The sequence below is a fragment of the Emydura macquarii genome, unplaced genomic scaffold, assembly GCF_026122565.2.
Source record: "Emydura macquarii macquarii isolate MOO-44397 ecotype Brisbane River unplaced genomic scaffold, CSIRO-AGI_Emac_v2 contig_369, whole genome shotgun sequence".
NCBI lineage: Eukaryota > Metazoa > Chordata > Testudines > Chelidae > Emydura > Emydura macquarii.
This window is the reverse complement of record NW_027130506.1, coordinates 10,891,091-10,909,485: the sequence shown is the minus strand read 5'-3', so window position 1 is coordinate 10,909,485 and position 18,395 is coordinate 10,891,091. Positions and strand designations below refer to the sequence as shown.

General features: G+C 36.0%; 1 protein-coding gene across 1 annotated transcript in view; it reads right to left on the bottom strand.

The window, feature by feature from the left end:
• PHF20L1 (PHD finger protein 20 like 1) overlaps nucleotides 1-18,395 on the bottom strand; it is an 82,631-nt gene that overhangs the window by 38,377 nt on the left and 25,859 nt on the right. Inside the window, 6 exon segments of the mRNA XM_067531570.1 lie at nucleotides 3,080-3,283; nucleotides 3,471-3,656; nucleotides 5,693-5,945; nucleotides 9,615-9,697; nucleotides 13,384-13,509; nucleotides 14,161-14,365. Coding sequence (XP_067387671.1) covers nucleotides 3,080-3,283; nucleotides 3,471-3,656; nucleotides 5,693-5,945; nucleotides 9,615-9,697; nucleotides 13,384-13,509; nucleotides 14,161-14,365 — 1,057 coding nt within the window.

The window sequence follows — 18,395 nt, the reverse complement described above, 5'->3', positions numbered from 1 at the left end:
TCAATTTCCATAGCTTATAAGGAGGTCTTTGATCAAAACATAGCATGTATTTTACACAAGGAAATCTTCAATGAAGCACTAAATGTACAAGAGGGACTTAACAGTTTACAGGCTCTCTGAGGATACTTGTCTCAGTCTCAGTCGAAAGCAGACTTGTTTTAACTCACAAGAACCAAATGAAGACAATTTTTTAAAAATAATTCTGATAAACTCAGATAAACTCTGATAAACTTTCATTACTTAGCCAACATAATTCCTCCTAACTACAACTTTAAGATAAGCTCAGAACAGGAAGACACAGCTGAGATACAGCAGCTAAAATGTAACATTGAATTTTCTTCTTGCATTTAAAACTAAAGATACTGATTGCTACCCCAAAGAAGAAGGTTCTGTGTCAGTTAGTGGCATCAAAATGATGGAAAACTCGAAATAATGACAGTTGACATTTAGAATTTTGTCAATTTTCAAAAGAAGTGCACTTTGGCCAGCCAACTCAATAACAATTAAGTATCTTTCTAACACATTTAGTTTGATTAGGTTTTGAACATCTGCAATAGGCTAGATGCTGGAAAAGCAAATAAGATTATTTAGATTGTCAACATTTTGGGTAAGGGACTCTCTTTCCATTGTATGTGTGTGTACCTTGTTTAGAATTTTTTATAAACTAAACACTGATAAAAATGAAACATGGTAGTGGCTCTGTAAACGAGTTTTTAACTGTCATTTGTTTCCTGTTGAGGCAACCAGTTAATCACCTCCTAGGCACGCACAGTAGCAGTGTGGGAAGCTATGCAGCATTGGTCCTGTTTTGAGCAGGGGGTTGGACTAGATGACCTCCTGAGGTCCCTTCCAACCCTAACTTCTATGATTCTATGAATGCACAGGGGGACACCGATCCTCGCTGGGGTCTCTAGCCACTATCTCAATACAAGTATTAAATAATAAATTGATGAAAGTGTATCAGTATCTATAGACAGATACCAAAGAGTGGTAGACCTAAGTAGTTAGTAGAGCAAGGAACTTGATTATAGCATTCTTGTATTTTACTTCTAGAATCACAAGCTATACATTTTGGACAATGCACATGCTTTTGCATGAAGGCTATGTGTAAGAAGTTAATTGAATAGTATATGTTTTGCACTTGCACTGCAGAAAAGCTTAATATTTCACTGCTCTTAATATTTCACTGCCCTCCCCTTTGAAAAGCACCATGTTAATGGTTTAGCAAAAGAAAAGGTTTTCTAACAATGAATAAATAGTTAATGTTCTTTTTCACAATTAAATAAGATCCACTGTTTATTTAAAAATTGGCTTATCTTCTGTCTTGAGGAAGCCCAGGTGAGCGGGTCCTCCTGGGTGACTCGGAGAAGCTGGAATGCAGGAGACTTCAGAACAAGCACTGTCATCTCCAAGCAGCAGCATGATCAAGCCACAGAACCAAGGGACAGATACAACAAAAGGTACCTGGAACCACGGAACGATTCCCTCAAACCTGAAACAAACTACTTTGAATCTTATGTGAAGCCAACAAGCACTATTAAGCTGAGAGAGACCAGGATCTGTAGAAACCAGATCCATCAAATTAGCTTTCACAGCCTCCTGCAAAAGGAAGCATTGTAAATGTTCTCTCTCATTCTGACCCAAAGGTGTAAAAACCACAGACAAAGCAGCACCTCAGGAAATAATCTTCTCCGAAACAGAGTAAATAATAAGAGTACTGACATGTCAAATATTTCTGAGTCACAGCATACTTTATACAAAGTCTGATTTTTTGGTCAGGATTATCCATGGCCTGGACTAAAACCAGGCCCATTCACTGAACCAATATAATGACATTCACTGAATGGGGAAACAGGTAATGACCAGGACCAAACCACTTACATCCTAAACTGGTGCCGAGAAGATATTCTGCAATACAGCAAACACCTAAAAAGCAACACTAATTACACTAAACTAACCAGGAATCGCCCTGCCCAACACACACATAGCAGGGAAACCAGAATAAATTATGAAATTGTAAAGCTGGTGTCACAACACTTGCAGCTAGTTAGGCCAAAACAGGAAAAGATGGTAGCTGGTGCTGTTGGTCCCTCTTTTGTAAGATGGCTCTGATCACACCAATTCTTTGAGGGGGAGGGTATATGCAGCCCCAAAGGGCACTGCTCTTCTAAATGGTTCTGAGCTCGAACATTGGGGATGCATATACGAGTGGGTTTTTGTAAAAATAATTCTCTAGGGAATCTTTAGCTCTCCATTTTAGCACAATGAGAGAAGTTTGCTATGAAAAATTGTTATAAAATTTGAAGTACATACTACTCTTCAATGCTATGGAAAATTCTTATAAATTACTGTTTGCAATATAGCACAATCAGATAAGAGAAGACTGAGTGAGTCACATGCATGAAATTTCACTGGATAAGATAGAGAAGAGCAACATTTTAAAAAGTTTAACAAATGAAAATTAATTAGAAATATTCATGGTCCACTATATCTTAAAGATATACCTATTTTATAGATTCATATATTTTAATGACAGAAGGGCCATTCTGATCACCTAATTTAATCATCTGCATAATACAGATCACAGAAATTCACCCAGTAATTCCTGACTTGAGCTAAGTAACTATGGCTGTGAAAGGGAGAGGAAATCAACCTACATGGAGTCAACAGGAATCTGCATAAGGTGATATTTTTCCAAGAGTGGGGCCATGAAAATTATTCCATGTATTTATCAATATCAACACAACACTTATTTTTTCCTGATAGGAATATAAAGTAGCTCTAAAAATCAATGTACATATGGATATTTATGCACCTTTTTAAAAATGCTGCTCTTGAGCTTTCGATCCCTATCTGTAGCATAAAACCAGATCCACCCTGAAGAACATTAGAACCAAATCACTAATGTAGTTCAAAGCTGGGAGAAGACAGAGAATCCAAATGGATACCAGGCCGAGTGGAAGACTTGAAAGCTTATAGTAGAAAACCTATCCCTTCATTTTGTCTGATTGAACACATACAATACACTTACATACCCTGCAGCTATAAACCTCACTGCTTGTAAACTGAATCTCTTTACCTGACGCTGTTGTAGCTACTCTTCCATCAGTTACTGCTTTGGAAGAATATGTAATCATCTGAATATCTTCCTTTTCTTTACTGGGGTATTCATTACGGAAAGTTGATTCTGTGGATAATGGTGCTGTAACTTCCAAACTACGGCTTAAGTCAAGAGGGAGACCTGGTCCACGCTTCTCAAGTGACATATGAGCAACATCAGATACTACACAAAAGAAAGAATGTAAAATTAACAAAGATACATAGGCCCAATAAAAATGGGTCGCAGTGTTACAACAAACAAACAGCATGTAGCTAAGGGTACTGAATATTAGTCAAAGTGAAATGTGAAAGGTCTTATTTTTATGACTCAGTTTCTCTCGGGTTGTTCTTTATTAGATTAAATACATTACCCTCTGATATTGATGGCTGTTGATTTTGAGCACTGATGGAGAACACTTTTCCATCAGTGATTGGAGAGGGAGAAGGAACTTTTTGTATAGACTCATCAGGCAACGAGCAAGTGGCTAAACGCTGTGATCTTCTTCTCCTCTGGCTATGTTTGTAGGATCTAGGGGGATTCACTGGCTGTGACGGACCTAAAAAGAGATCTTTCAATGTTCATGAAGTAGAGAAACGTCAATCTTACGGAAATATTTTAAGATCTAGAGAAGGGTCATGCTTTAAATAGTTCTCTTCTGCAGAACTGCTAATCACATTGTGCTTTGTAAAAATGGATTAAAGACTATGACTACCAGAAGAATGTTAATGTTTGAGGCAGGATTCTGTTTTTTTGCTTAATATATTGCTATATGAATTAGGGGATCTAGTCTCCATTGATATAGAGGAGGTCCCAATGTAAATACTCTATTTACATTAAGGGGAGCCACGTCATAAATCAATGAGAGAGTAGACAGCTTATAGTGGAAGAAACAATAGGATTTCCAATATAGCAACAAAAAAAAAGTCACAGTTATAAAGACTTAACACAAAAAGCATGGACAGCATTAACATAAAGCTTTTAAAATAAATTCACAAAAAGTAATGGTTCATTTTAGTTCTGATCTCTCCACTTTCTGCTAAACTGATATTAACACCCTGGTAACTGCAAGTACAGAAACATTTACTGTCAATGCACTACATAGCAAGAAGTATCAACACCAGCATCAAGAATCTCAAATGAAGAGGAGAATATGTAAACATTATAGGCCTGATTCATTAAAAAAATGAAACCTTATGCATGTTTCATATATTGTACTTGGGGAAATGTGCTTTACTTTCATAATTTGTTTTGAAAACCATTAATTTTTTTCTGCTTTGTCTTATCTAAAAATCTCTGTGTCATACTAAAGATTTGCAGTAGCACCAAAAATTACATTTCTATTGAAAAAAGAAAATAGGTGGGAGCTCCTACAAATGACAATAAAAAATAAGATATGTAGGCAATTAAGTTACAGGGTTTTTTCTTAAATGGCAAGCAGATGTGTAGCTTCAGTCCAAAACACAAAACCTCCTCAAGCAAAACTACTTACCAACATCTTGGGGGTATTGCAACACGTGGATGACAATGTTTTGTTGAGGAAATTTATAACATGATTTAAAACCAATTATGTCTTTCGAATGAATACAGAAAATTGAATTAGCTCATCTCCCTCCCCCATTCAATTAACATTTTCTACAAGATTAAGACAGTTATTTCCTGAAGACGTCAACTGTAGATGTAAGGAGGTGGGGGACATGTGTGATGCAGGAGTCCTCTTCAGGCCTTATTTTGTCACTGCAGTAGGAGTGAAGCAAAACTTAGGATTTTGCTTTATAGAAACCCATGTTAGTTATAATTGTTGACCACATAACTTAGCCTTCTCTGAGCAATAAAGTATCTTTAAGAGGTGAAGCTCAAAACAAACCGGAAAAGGTTACACTATCCCTCTCCAGCAAAAAATAATATATATGGAACTTGTAATTGCACAAAAATGTAATAAAATCAATCAAGCATGTTATGCAACAGATAAGTTTCCCCAATTCTTCTGTTCACCAATAATATCTTGATATTTTGCAAACCAATTCCATGGTTTAAAAAGGCTGAACTACAAAGGTGTGTACACCCTGCATAGGAAAACTTCCTTTATTTTCCCACAAAGAAGTTGACGCCATCTTCTCTCTCACATCAGATTTAGAGAAAATATCATGCAGCGTGAAGGATGGTGCAGCCAACAGATACATCAAAACAGTCCACTAAAGGCAGAGTTCCTCAATGATGGAAAGGAAAGATCCGCAAGAATACTGCACATATTTTTAATGAATCAGGCCCTTTAGGTAGAGGTGTTTGTTTTCTCCTGTATCACTATTACTACTAGCGTGGAGATTCATACAGTGGAACTTAAATCATTAAAAGCCATGACTTTCTACCACCATAAAGTGTCATTATTACTTGCACCATAATTCATACACCATGTTAATTGACTTTAATTTTTATAAGTTTGAGCTATCCCTAATGCACCCACTTACGTTTGAATTGTTTTTAAAAAGCAGATTCATTGTAAAAATCAACATTAATTTACAATCAAAATGATTTTTCTCTATATTTCTTATGACTATAAGTAATTATGGTATTTTTTAAAATGTCTGTGCTCACTAGTTTTATTTATCACAGAAGAAGGAAGCTGAGAGACCAGCGTCAAATCCTCGACTTGTATTAACTCTGGGGAAAGTGGTGGTTTAGGGGACTTTATACACCCAGAAGAATCTCCAGATTCTTGTTTGCATTTCTTGCTGCGAGCCTTTCCTGAAGACAAAGATGAGGATAACAGTGCAGGTTTCTGAGTGTTGGCAGAACTGCTAATATCAGCTTCATTTTTTTTCTGACTTTGAGGTTTAGGTGAAATCGCCTGAATAAATAATAAGAAATTGATACTTTTATTTCAGTTTCTTCATTGTGGTTCTTGTATTCTACTTTGATTTTTTTTTTTTTTTTTTTTTAGCATCTTTAGTATTCAAAAACATTTTTAAAGCAACATTTAACATTTCCAGTACAAATGAAAAACAGACTCAAATGTATCAAAGTAAAAGTTGAGCAATCTGTTTTTTTTTGTTTTTTGTTTTTTTTTAAAAAGGGACACTGCCAATAACTTTCATCCTTAAAAGTTTCTCTTCATTTCTCATTGCTTGCAATACCCTTAAAAAAAAGCTTAATATTATTTTCTCTTACAAACTATCTAATCTCTGTTTGACAAACAGTGCATTTTGCAGTGTTTCTAATACAATAAAATCCTTTTCATGTCCATCGATCTCACATTAAAAGCTAACATCAACAGTTTCAACAAGAATAAAGAATGACTTCGAGAACACTGTTGCTACCAACCAGAATGGGAAGTAGATCCTAGTTTTGTTGTGATCACACCACAAGATAGAAGTTAAGTTTCTCAGAAAGAGTTATCAATTTAAAATAAATATTTAGAAGTTGGATGTCATTTTCCACAAATTTACTTCAATTTTGATGAAGGACCTGAAAAGGTTGACAGTGCCCCTTTAAGGAAAACCTTAGAACAACAAACAATGAAATTAATAGAGTGAGCACACACTTTCAACCCCTTTCAGTGCTGGGAGTCTGGATTTCACCACACTACTTGCTTGTGCTAATGTTTCATGAAATCGCAACTTCTAGCACCACAGGGTTAAATAGATTGCTAACTGTAAAAAAACAAGCAGATAAAATGTAAGTTAAAGAAACACTTTTTGAAAAGCAAAATATGCTGCATTTTCTAAACCTGAAAGTTTTCACCCTTCTTTTTAATGCATGTGCTGAAATATTTAAAAACAATTCTTCTGAATTTACAGCAATTAGCATTTTACAATTTTTGCTAGAAGGAAGTTCCTTCTACAAACTGAGTAATCTGTATCAGTGTTAGTACTTGCCCAATGATGGCAGCCTGTACATATCTGAACACATGACCTCAAATTTATTCCACTAATGTCCAGTTGAATATGCATAACGGGATTATGTAAGCTAATAAAGCCATAATTATGAAAGTGTAAACTTTTGTTCTAGAATAAATCTCCAAAAAGATTTCACACCACTGATGATTTGGGGGCATTTCCCAGTTTTCAGACCTCCATACTTCAGAGGACTGCATTTTTGGTATTGAATAGAAGCTTTCTTTTCCACTGGAACATGGGAAGTGCACATTCCAGTGGAAATATAAACAAAGAAGCATACTCTACATATTTAAAATGGCACCCTTGAGTGCTATATGAATGACATGCTGGAAGTACCATGTAAAAGTCCGGTGCAAAGTGTCCCATTCAGTTATCCCCAGTTTTATCCTTGAAGCAACTCATTATACACATGATTTAAGTGCAGTTTATTCATGTAAATAAAATATTCCATGAACTGTAGAGTATACCTATGCTGATTACAAAAGGTATTACCAGAAATTAATTAGAGCCATAACTTGTAAATAAACAATTTTATTGTTCATCTTCACATATGTGAAAGACATTACTACAGCATCCATTACTTTCAAATTACAAAGTTATTTAAACAAGATTAAAAAATTAAATTAATTTTGATAAGGTGCTTAACCTCTTAACAAGGACAAACTAACATTAAAAAATCTTAATGAATTGAAGTTACTCATCTAAGCAGGTCTTGCTCAAAAGGAAATATAACATTACATAACCCTAATACAGTTAAATAAACTACTGAATCTACATCTAATAATCTGAGGTTTTTGGATTTAAGACGGTTGTAAATTAAAAAATAGTTATAAATATATTTCCATCAGCACAGTATGTTTTTGGCTGTTGGCCTGAATATTACTGTGTCCTGTATTACATTATTTAAAAAAAACCTCTACAAGACATTTTACCCGATCAGTATTATAGTGGTAGCAGACAGTACCTCTACAATTAAGGGCTGTCAGCTTTGCCATTGTAAAGCCTTTTTATTTTAGGGGTTTATAACTCGGCCATTTTAATTTACATTTGAGCTAGAACTTAGCAAAACAAATTTGAGCTCAGATACTACTCCTCCCACCTCCCCACTTAATCAGTTTAAGGTTGGTTGTTTTTTTGTTTTTCTTTTCAGTTAGAAGAAAGGGGAGGAAAAAGTACACTTGTTGCATTTTGGATGCCTTTTTTTTTTTTTTTTTTTTAAACTCATAACTAAAACAAGTATTTTCAAAAATTATGTTTTGTAGACCATTAGTGAGTGATGACAGTGCCTTCTGGATTTTTTTGTTATTTCTAATTAAAAAAATAAAAATAGAAACAGCCGAGTTACTTTAGACTGAGAAGTTAGTATTCAGAACTTTCTTTTACTATGCACTGTAATCTATACTGTTGCATACAGTCTTAGTAAACAGCAAAATCCCATTCACTTCAATGGGACTCTGCGCAGTAAAATTTACAGTGTAATGATTCTTCCAGAAATGTCATGCTGTCAACCGTTTCACAGTTTTTTGCACACTGAAGGTATTATACACAGTAGTAAGAAATTATAGCATCTTTAATATGCAAAAATTTGAGAAATATGCAAAATATCAGTCAATGCAGTGGCTCAGTATTAACCATTACAGTGGCAGCATTAAAAATAGAACTGTAACTTTCCATTGACAGCACCCTGGATTTGAGAGACTCCCAGATCCAATACAGTGTCAATGGAAAAACCATAGCAATGCCACTATATAACAGGACTAAAGAACTGGTTACAAGCAACACAGCACCAAAGAAAGTTTGGGGTAGGGATTGTTTTCAGAGTGTGGTGGTGCTTGCGAAAAAAGGAAGTGCTCTTTTCAGATTGATTGTTTTAAACAAACCATTAATGAAAAATGAAAATTAATACAAAAAAGCCATATTAAAATTACATTAAGGATCTGATTTAAGCCAACAAAAGCAAAGATATCCAGAGTTAAGGCTGCCACTTCATCAGCTTGCATTACTGTGCTTAGGTATTCAACCCTTTTAGCATGCAAGATCATGCACAATTCTGAGACTCAAGCAACGCCTGAACACAATGGAATGAGCCAGAGACAAGGTGGCAACCTTCAATTCTTCAAATAAGTGGTTTTAAATCAAACCCCTAACATTATTTAAATGTATTTATTAAAATATACATCTTAGCAAAATGTATGGCTCATTAAACAGTTCATAAAACACACAGTCTACAACACCAATTCTTACAATAGAAAAGAAACTTCTTACAAAAGAAGTTTTACTAGATGCCAAAAACCCTGTTTCAAACCACAAATTCAATTTGTGTAAGGGTCTATTTCAAAGCCAGTTGTGGGCGTGGTTCCAGCTATAAAACATTGGGACTGCTGTTTCCCAGCCTTTGATTCTCCTTGGAGACAGTAACTCATTTATGAAAATTAAAGTTAATACTGTGGTTTGCATCAATTTACTGGTATACTTCTGGCTATGCAGAGATGTAAACATAAGATCAAATATTTAGTTCCCTATTACTGTTTCTGAAGGGGCAATTTTGTTATGGATACTATATCTCCATTGTACACTCCAGTGGGAACCTTACAAAAGAATCAAACTCTACCATTTCATACCTGCTCCAGGACTGGAGCTGTTTCTTTGTTGCCTTCCTTTTTTTCAGCACCATCCACAACAACGGCTTTGGATGCCAACAAACCTTAAAAAGAAAAATTGCAGAGATTTTTATTTAGAATAGATTGGGTTTTTTTCATTTTACTGTTTGCTATCATCAGGATTTATGAAAAACATAAAAGTGAAAAAAAATTAAAACATTTTTATCTATAAAAAGATTCTCTCTGAAATTTCTTGTATGGAGTCTTTATGTAAAAGAACAAAACTTATGAGGCCTGGTCTACAATTCAAAGGCCCTGTATTATAAATGAGGATTAGCACAAGCCACTCCAATTCCATCACCAGAAACGAAAAAGAAGCCTAAACTGTGACCCTCAGTCCAAAACAGTTGTGCTTCAAAACCAGGCCTACAATCCTGAAGTAAATTTTCAACCTTTTGATTTTAGGAGGTCATTTAGAATCCCTTCCTTCACTCATTTCCCCCTTCCCACCACCACTCTCTTTTGGTTTTTGTGTGCTTTACTAACAGTTATAAATTACAGTTACAGAGTTTCCATCAACGTTTACATTATGCATTCTCGCCTCTTTTAACAGGTCCATGCAAGTCCTGTGCGGACTAGACAAAACACTGAAGCAGCTAACACAAGGAAAAATCTTACAAAGGCATCCTCTATGATTTGACTAATGGGGATCTCCAAGTGACCTTGATAACAGGACCAGAAGGAAACTAGTATTTTAGAATATTAGTTCTTCATTCACAAATTCATATACAAGACCACTAATACAAATTTAACCACCATACAACAGAAACAGTCAACAGTTAAACACATTATGTTCAGATTTCTCTTTCTCCTCCCTTTCTTTTTATGCAGAGAGTTTGTTGTTGGCCAGGCAATAAGTAGGTGTTTCAGAACTGCTTTGTGCAGGAATTTTAACTTTATCACTTAATATCTCCATTAAATAATGTCAGCGAGGAGACCCAGCCTGTTAGAATGTGCCTAAAGGAAAACTAAAACAAAGGCAGTAAGATGTCTTTGAAGTCTGAAAAACTTCTGCAATTTTTGGCCCCAAGAAGCAGCTATCTTTTAACAGAGGTTGTTATCCAATCTGAACAGTCTGTAAGATATTACTATTGCATTCCACGAAAATTTAGATACCCTGAGAACAAATTTAGGGCTCACAAAACTGAGGCATATCACTTAGTGAACTCTGGACTTTCTTAAAGTAACATGTTTAGACACTGGAATACTGCAAGTCCTTCAGTAACTCAGGTGACTTTTCATTAGGGCATTATCAAGGATTTACTACAGGCAATTTTGTTATATTCCTTACCACATGTGTTACATCAATTTGCTAGATTTTCTTTTTAATTAATCAGAACATGGTCTCCAATCCGAGATGTGCAAAGAAGTTATTTAAAAAAAAAATTAATTATGAGTTTATAGCAAAGCAGAACCCCATTAATTTGCACTACTTAGTGGAAGACATTATGAATTCATGCAACTCATAAGTTAGCAAATAAGACCTTAATTCTACAGCTGGCTCAATACAAGAAGACCCATGCACTTATGTGGGCCCCAACTAATATGCGTAAGTACATGGATCCTTTCATATGGAGCAAGTTGCAGGAGTGGGACTTAAGTGAACCAAAATAACCATCAGAAAATGTAGTTTATTTTCAAAAATTTAGTTTAAGTTTATGGAACACAACTTGAAATAATGATTTTTCTTAATTGAGTTAAAAGAAGTATTAGATACTACAACTTGCCCTGAAACTGGGCACCAGATTTTATTTTTACAATCACATTTTGATTTTTTTTTCTCTCAGTTGTGAGACAGAACCACACAAACATCAATAGGAAAATGACTGGCTACTTGGAAGTAACAGAAAACTGACTATATCCAGTACACTGGCAAATGCACAAAACACAAGTCAGAAGCTTGAGAAGAGTGTATTTTTCTCTAACCTTTCAATTATAACTCTTCAGAGTTATAAGATGATGTCTCATTATTTAATATAAAGCTTCACAGTTATAGAAGTTCAGTAGTAATATATTTTCTAAATAAGCTAGGTCAGAAAATTGACCCAAGCAAAATTTTCCCATATCCTCCTCCTAAGGATCCAACTTATCGGGGAAAAAGTGGAAAGGGAGGCCAGGGAGCCTAAATCTAGCAGTAGGAGGAGGAGCCCAAATCTAATAGGATGACAATCTAGTAGGAGGAGACTATTTGAAGCCTTATTTGAAACTAATACTTCAAATAGCCTCCTCCTACTAGATTGTCAGCTCCTGTACTCCCTTCAACCCATTCCTGGGCTCTCCTCTGCAAGCAAATCCCTCTTCATCTTCCTCTAGCTAGATCTTAAGGGGAAAGAGTTCACTCATTGCAGTGTCTCAGTCCCATATCTAGAATGCTTTATCATTGCCATAGATCTGTTCTGTTAGGTACAGCAAAGTGACTCCCGAGTCCCTGCCTTCAATCAGGTTAAGAACAGAGACAAAACATATAACATAAAATTAAGTGTAAGAAGTTAGTGTTTAACAAAAGAGGGTTCATTGTTACCAATTACAATACACTTCACCTTCAAATTCTCTATGCAGATTAGTTAATCATTAGATACTGTAATCACAGAATCTCCAGCATGAATTGTGGGAGGAAAGTACTTATATTTTGAAAACAGATAATGTAATAAATCATCACAATACTAAGATTGTGCATGTCAAATTTCAGCCTGGAATTGATTTAATCGAATTGACTAATTTAAACCCATTCAGGGCATTGAAACATATAAAAATCCTCATCTAAGAAAGTGCTAGCTAATACTGAATTAACAAATGGGGCTTCAAAATTCATTAGCCCATTCATCAGGGGCAAACAAAAACAGTCTTTGGCAAGTGGGTGAGAGTCAGTAGCTATAGAGTAAATCTGACTCCACTGAGCTTGTGAAATGGACAATCTTGTCTATTTCACTTTGCAGTTGTTGCTTCATAGCTCCTTGGAAGAACAGAACTCTTCCCTCCCCACAGAAGACCCCACCCTCAAGCAACCCTGGACAGAATCTGTGCTTTGGTTGCTGCTGCTAGGAGGATTCCAAGAAACAGCAGAAGGAAACTGACTACACTCCAGTGGTATTGCTACTCCACTGATCTACTAGCAATGATTCAGGGTATGTCTATATTGACAGCGGCACTGTCGGCACCACCGGATTAATTCTTCAGGATTCAACAGTGGAGACCCGCTCAATCGATCCGGGAGTCGACGGTGTTAATCCAGCCCCCTCAAAGAGATTAATGCTGTGTCGACTGAAGAGCGTGGTAAGTAGAAGTTAGGAAATTGACAGGAGATATGCAAGCTACTCTAATTTCACCAGCAGTGTAGACCAAGCCTCAGTTTGCCTAATATACAGAAAGGGCCCACATCCAGAGCCCATATAGACCACATTCCTCAAACAATGGAGGGAATTATATAGAAGATAAAAGGTATCAAACTAATAAAGGCACTTGTTCTAAAAAGAGATCTATTTAGAATGATCAAGTTATCATGACATTGAATTGAAGACAGGTCAAATCAGAGACCTTACTTCAAAATGAAGGAACAGGGCTGGATTTATTACCATTTGTGAAGCACTTTGAGATCCTCAAAAACTGTAACTGCAAAGTATTAGTATAATAAACAGACATGTATTGATCTATTGTCGCACACTATGGACAAGCATAAATATTAGGATATGTTAAAAAATAATGATGGTCTCAATAAAAAAAGGTAATTTACCAGTTATCTTATTAAGACGAGCTCTCTTTGCCTGAAAAGAGTTGCCTAGATTACTTTTCCTCTTGTGCAATAATGTGCTCTCAGCCCGCACAAATGCCATCTTTGGAACATCCACTACTGGGAATCCTACTTTTAAAAGAACAGACATGGAAGAGTTCATCTACAAATTCACATATCAAACATTTCTTATCAACTGTACATATTTAAATGCAAAATATATTCTAAAATGAATTAATAGGCTTTTATGTGCCATAACTGGCAGTTTAAAGATTTACGATTAACAGCATGCATCAAAATATTAAAAGCAAGTTACCCTGAAATTTTAAACACAATGCCATAAGTTATAAATTAACAGATAATAACTTTGTTGAAGTAAACATCATGATTCAGAGGTAAAATCTTGATAGACCCCAAAACATGAAGACATAGGTATTGTATAGTCTTCAAATATATCTAGAAATCTCCATTGTAGCCATGAGATTTTAAAATTAAAATTCTAAAGGGAAAATGAAATAAGAGATCCAGAAAAATAAATTACTAACCTCCGCGGAGGCAATTAGAAAGCAGAAATTTTCACATAAATCTAACTGATTTACACTGTCCCAGACCTCAGTATTGAAGTCTACTATAATACAAACAAAGTCTTCTTCTAGAACCATTAGCAGTACCATTTTGCAACACAAACAAAAAAGATTCTGAGACCAAGAGTAACTGGGCAGGCAAGAAAAACAGTATTTGCAACCTTTAAAAAAATTAGCACTAAAATATAGTTTGTACCAAACGTTTCACTAGATGTAGGCTCCTCTTCTTTTTTCTGAACTTCCTGGACAATTGTAGAGGTTGAGGTTTCCTTCTTTGAAGGTACTTTAAACCATTTTCTCTCCTCTTTATCTTTATTGCTGTTTGCACTCGTCCGAGGTTTACTTCCGGCTTTGTTCTTGGCTGCTGCTGCTGCAGCAGCTTTGACCAAAGCTATCCAATCCTCCAAAAAGAAAAAAAAAGGTGGAGGAGCATTAGTTGTTGTTTGTGACATTCAAGAAGAATCTATTTACAAATAGTGAACAATCTCATCCAGAAATGGTCAAAGTACATTTATGTTTAGTTTTATGACCACTACACGTGATTAAGTAAAATGTAGTTCCCAAATTGCCTACATATTGAAAATAGAATCTACCTCACATGAATAAAAAAACTGCTGCATATGGAAATCAATCTCTATGATTTGTATTTCAAGCACTATTGTGTCCTAATAACTAATCTGAATGCCAAAAGAGTTACAGAAATACAGGAACTGTCATACTGAAATAGACCACTGGACCATTAACTCCATTATCCTGTCTCTGGCCTACACTAGTCTAGCTATTTCAAATGGAAGACGAGTCCCTCTGCACCCCAAACATGTTTAGCAAACTACACAATCCCTGGGCAGGAGATTTCTTTCTAACCTAGTGGTAACTATGGTACAGCAATTTTTAGAGTAACTTCAAATACTATTCTCACTGTCAAACTTTTCAAGTTTCCTCTAATAATCTTAAATGGCTCTATAAACAGTCATAAATGTCACAATCCACATGCAAGTCAGGAAGAGATTATCACCATTTTAGAGATGGGTAAACTGACGCACATGGAATTCAAGTGACTTGACCACGTCCACACAGTGAGCAGTAGCAGAACCTTGGCATCTTGACTCCTGATTCTCTCTTCTAACCACTTGGCAACTCTGCCACACTAAGCCATTTGGCTTAACATATTGCAGCAGTGTTTTCCACAGAAAAATTATGTTACATAAAAACAAATGTATTCACCAACCACTGAATATATCTGTAAACTTTTTGAAAAAAAATTTATTGACCACCTGACTGTCTGTGTTTACTATATGTTATAAGAGCTCTAGGGCATAAACCACATTTTCTTCTCTGTTTTGTGGGAACAGCACTCAGTAAGTAATAAAGTATTTCCTTTATTCATTTTAAATGTGCTTAATTTTAATCTGGATTGTTTCCTTGTTATTGTATTATGGGACATGTTAAAAAAATAGTACCTGACTGGCTTTCACTCTTCCAATCATACTTCACTTTTCTAAACTAAACAATCCCAGTCATTTTAATCTCTTTTCATATGGAAACCTTTCCATCCAATACCTTTACAACATTTTCCAGTTATCATTCAGTGGACTTACTCTATTTTCTGAGCCCCCCCTTTTAGGCATGAGGATATACCTTCAGTTACGTTCTTTTTCTGCATTACTCTCGATCCCTTCTTCATACAGCCCAATCTTTAATTCACATTTTTACCACTGTTTTGCACTGTATATACACCTCCAGTGTGTAATGAATTATGCATTTTGTGATGGTAAGAATTTCAACACATCAGTAGTAAGCAAGGTCCCTTTTCCAGGAAATTAGACATTGATGCAAGAAGATCACGTAACTTTCCTGTGAAGTTGACTTTCTTTTCTATGAAATTATTTGCTTCACATTCTCCCCTTATGCAGTTCCCAGAAGAAGTTAGTTACTTATATGTCTGAATATTAACTTGGTATTCACCTTCACAGCTTTAGATAATACCAACTGTGAGCTAGGCACTTTACAGATGTATTAAAAAGACAAAGTCCCTGTTCCAAAGAGTTTACAATACGAATCTCTTCTCAGCTAACCTACAGACATGTGGATTTGTGGTGCTTCAACACCATATACTATACTCATTTGCGCCCGATCACATAATTGAAGAAATCCTTCACTTGATGCAGCTTTATATAGTACTAATGTTATTAGTACTGCACCAGAGATATGGATGGCACTTTACAGACAGGAAAGAAAGGACAGTTCCAGTTCCAAAGAGTTTACAACGCAAAAGACACAACATAGGAAAACAATGGTAAAAAGGAGAAAGGGAGAAAAGAGTGTCATAAGATACTTGTAGTTTACATATCATGGTTGTTCCACTTCTGTAATTTATATTTAACTTTGTATTTATTTAGTGCAGTTTACGTCAACAAGCTGATAGAAATAAATAAGATCACAGGAGCATATGATGGAATGTACAGGTGCTTTGGTGTCCCATAGGTGACACTGCCCCAGTGACACTGCCCCAGTAAATGAGGTCCTGCTGAGCCAGACAGTGGCATGGTGATTTTGGGGTTAAACCCCAGCAAGGTTTCTAAGGCCAGGCTTTCAAATTCCCACGTGAAAGTGCAATCCTGAGAGGAGAGTGACTGGGGCTTGGCTTCTACCTATACTTGTGCAAGTGAGCTTTTATAAGCTCAGAGCCATACAAGGCTTCGGAGGTGCAGGTAGGAGGAACCACGTGGAGGCTGCATGACTAGAAGCTAATACATGAGACAAGAACTGTCTTATTTATATTGTTTTGTTTAGTGTTTAAAGACTGTTCAGCTCAATGAAGAAAACTGGTCAGAGACTTTGCTAGTCTATTTTTATTTTGTTTGAGTGCCCTGTCACAGAGCATTTCATGTGTAAGAAACTAAGGGATATTCTTCTCTTGGTAAGCACAGAAATCCTTATTCAGAAAGAAAGCACCTTCAAATGTCAGCTCGTAGTTTATATACAAGTCTTTATAAAACTTGTATAAGGAAAATTAAAGAGAAGAAGAAGAAAGGAGAACCCTAAACCTGAATGTTTCTGAAGTCTTTCTTGAATTGGGACTGGTACCAGATTTCAAACCTAACAGCCATCCACAACACTGGGATGTAGCCAGACTCTCAGTAACCTGTCATTCAAATAATTTTCATCACATCAGTAACAGCAGCTTTTTTGGCATGCACCGTATGTACAAAACCCAGGATCCAGATATTATCAAATTAGAAGGCAGCAATCTCAAGAACAGCTCTCCTGAAATAATTCCAGAGGGGTAGTCGTGTTAGTCTGTCTACAGCAAAAAGAACAAGAGTTCTGTGGCACTTTAAAGACTAACAAATTTAATATTTGCAGGCATAAGCTTTCAAGAGATTTCAGCTCTCTTCTTCAGATGCAGTAATACATAAAATAGGTAACACAGAGGCATCTTATAGATATCCAGGTGCATTGAGAACAATGGGGGAGGTGGAGTCCGGTACTTAAGACCTAATGATGACCACTGAGTAGGAGGTGAGAATGGGTACTGAATCTGAAGACGAGAGCTGAAATCTCTCGAAAGCTTATGCCTGCAAATATTAAATTTGTTAGTCTTTAAAGTGCCACAGAACTCTCGTTGTTTCTCCTGAAATAAGTTCATCCTTCTCTTCCCCTGATGATTAGCCATTATAAATCACTTTGTTCTGGTTAGCCACTGCCCTCAGAATTCCCTGTTATCAAACCACAGCCAACATGGCAGACTCCAATTCTGAGCCACAATGTTCACCCCAAATGACCTTTTTTCCTCAGTATTTCCTCCCACTTGCTGTTCCTCCTTCCTCAAGTTCCTTTCTTTCTGCTCCTACCCCAACTACAAATTTTTTTTTTAACTGAGCTGTATCCAGGATAACAGAGTAATAGGAAGCAGTTAGAAGATAAAGCAGCAGTTGTGGTTTTGGACACATGGATGGAATTCTGAGAAAAGTCAAAGCAAAAGGATTTGCATAGTAATTTGTCATTAAGGGAATTGTTGTTCTCTAACTGGTTAAAAATGGCCCTTGGCTAGAGTTCAGGGATTGGCATACTGCATGACTACAAACCATAGTCATTACAAAATTCAGATCAACTAAGCCAAACTGCAGGAAACTGCATAATAAAGAAATAAGTTAGCAGGAACCATCCAGGATCCCTATACACAGATTGGCTAGAACAATTGCTTTTTAATACAATTAATTTTATAATCTTATTACTGCAACAGTGGGAAGGCAAAAAACAATAGCACTTCTAAAATCCATCCCTTCTGCCAACACTGGATTCATATCATGCCACCTTTCCCTTCAGAAATCAAACCATCACCTCTTCACTTCTCTATCTAAAATACTGCAGTTATCCTCCTCTTCTGACACTCCTACCACATTATCCCTCCCCACCACACACACCTCC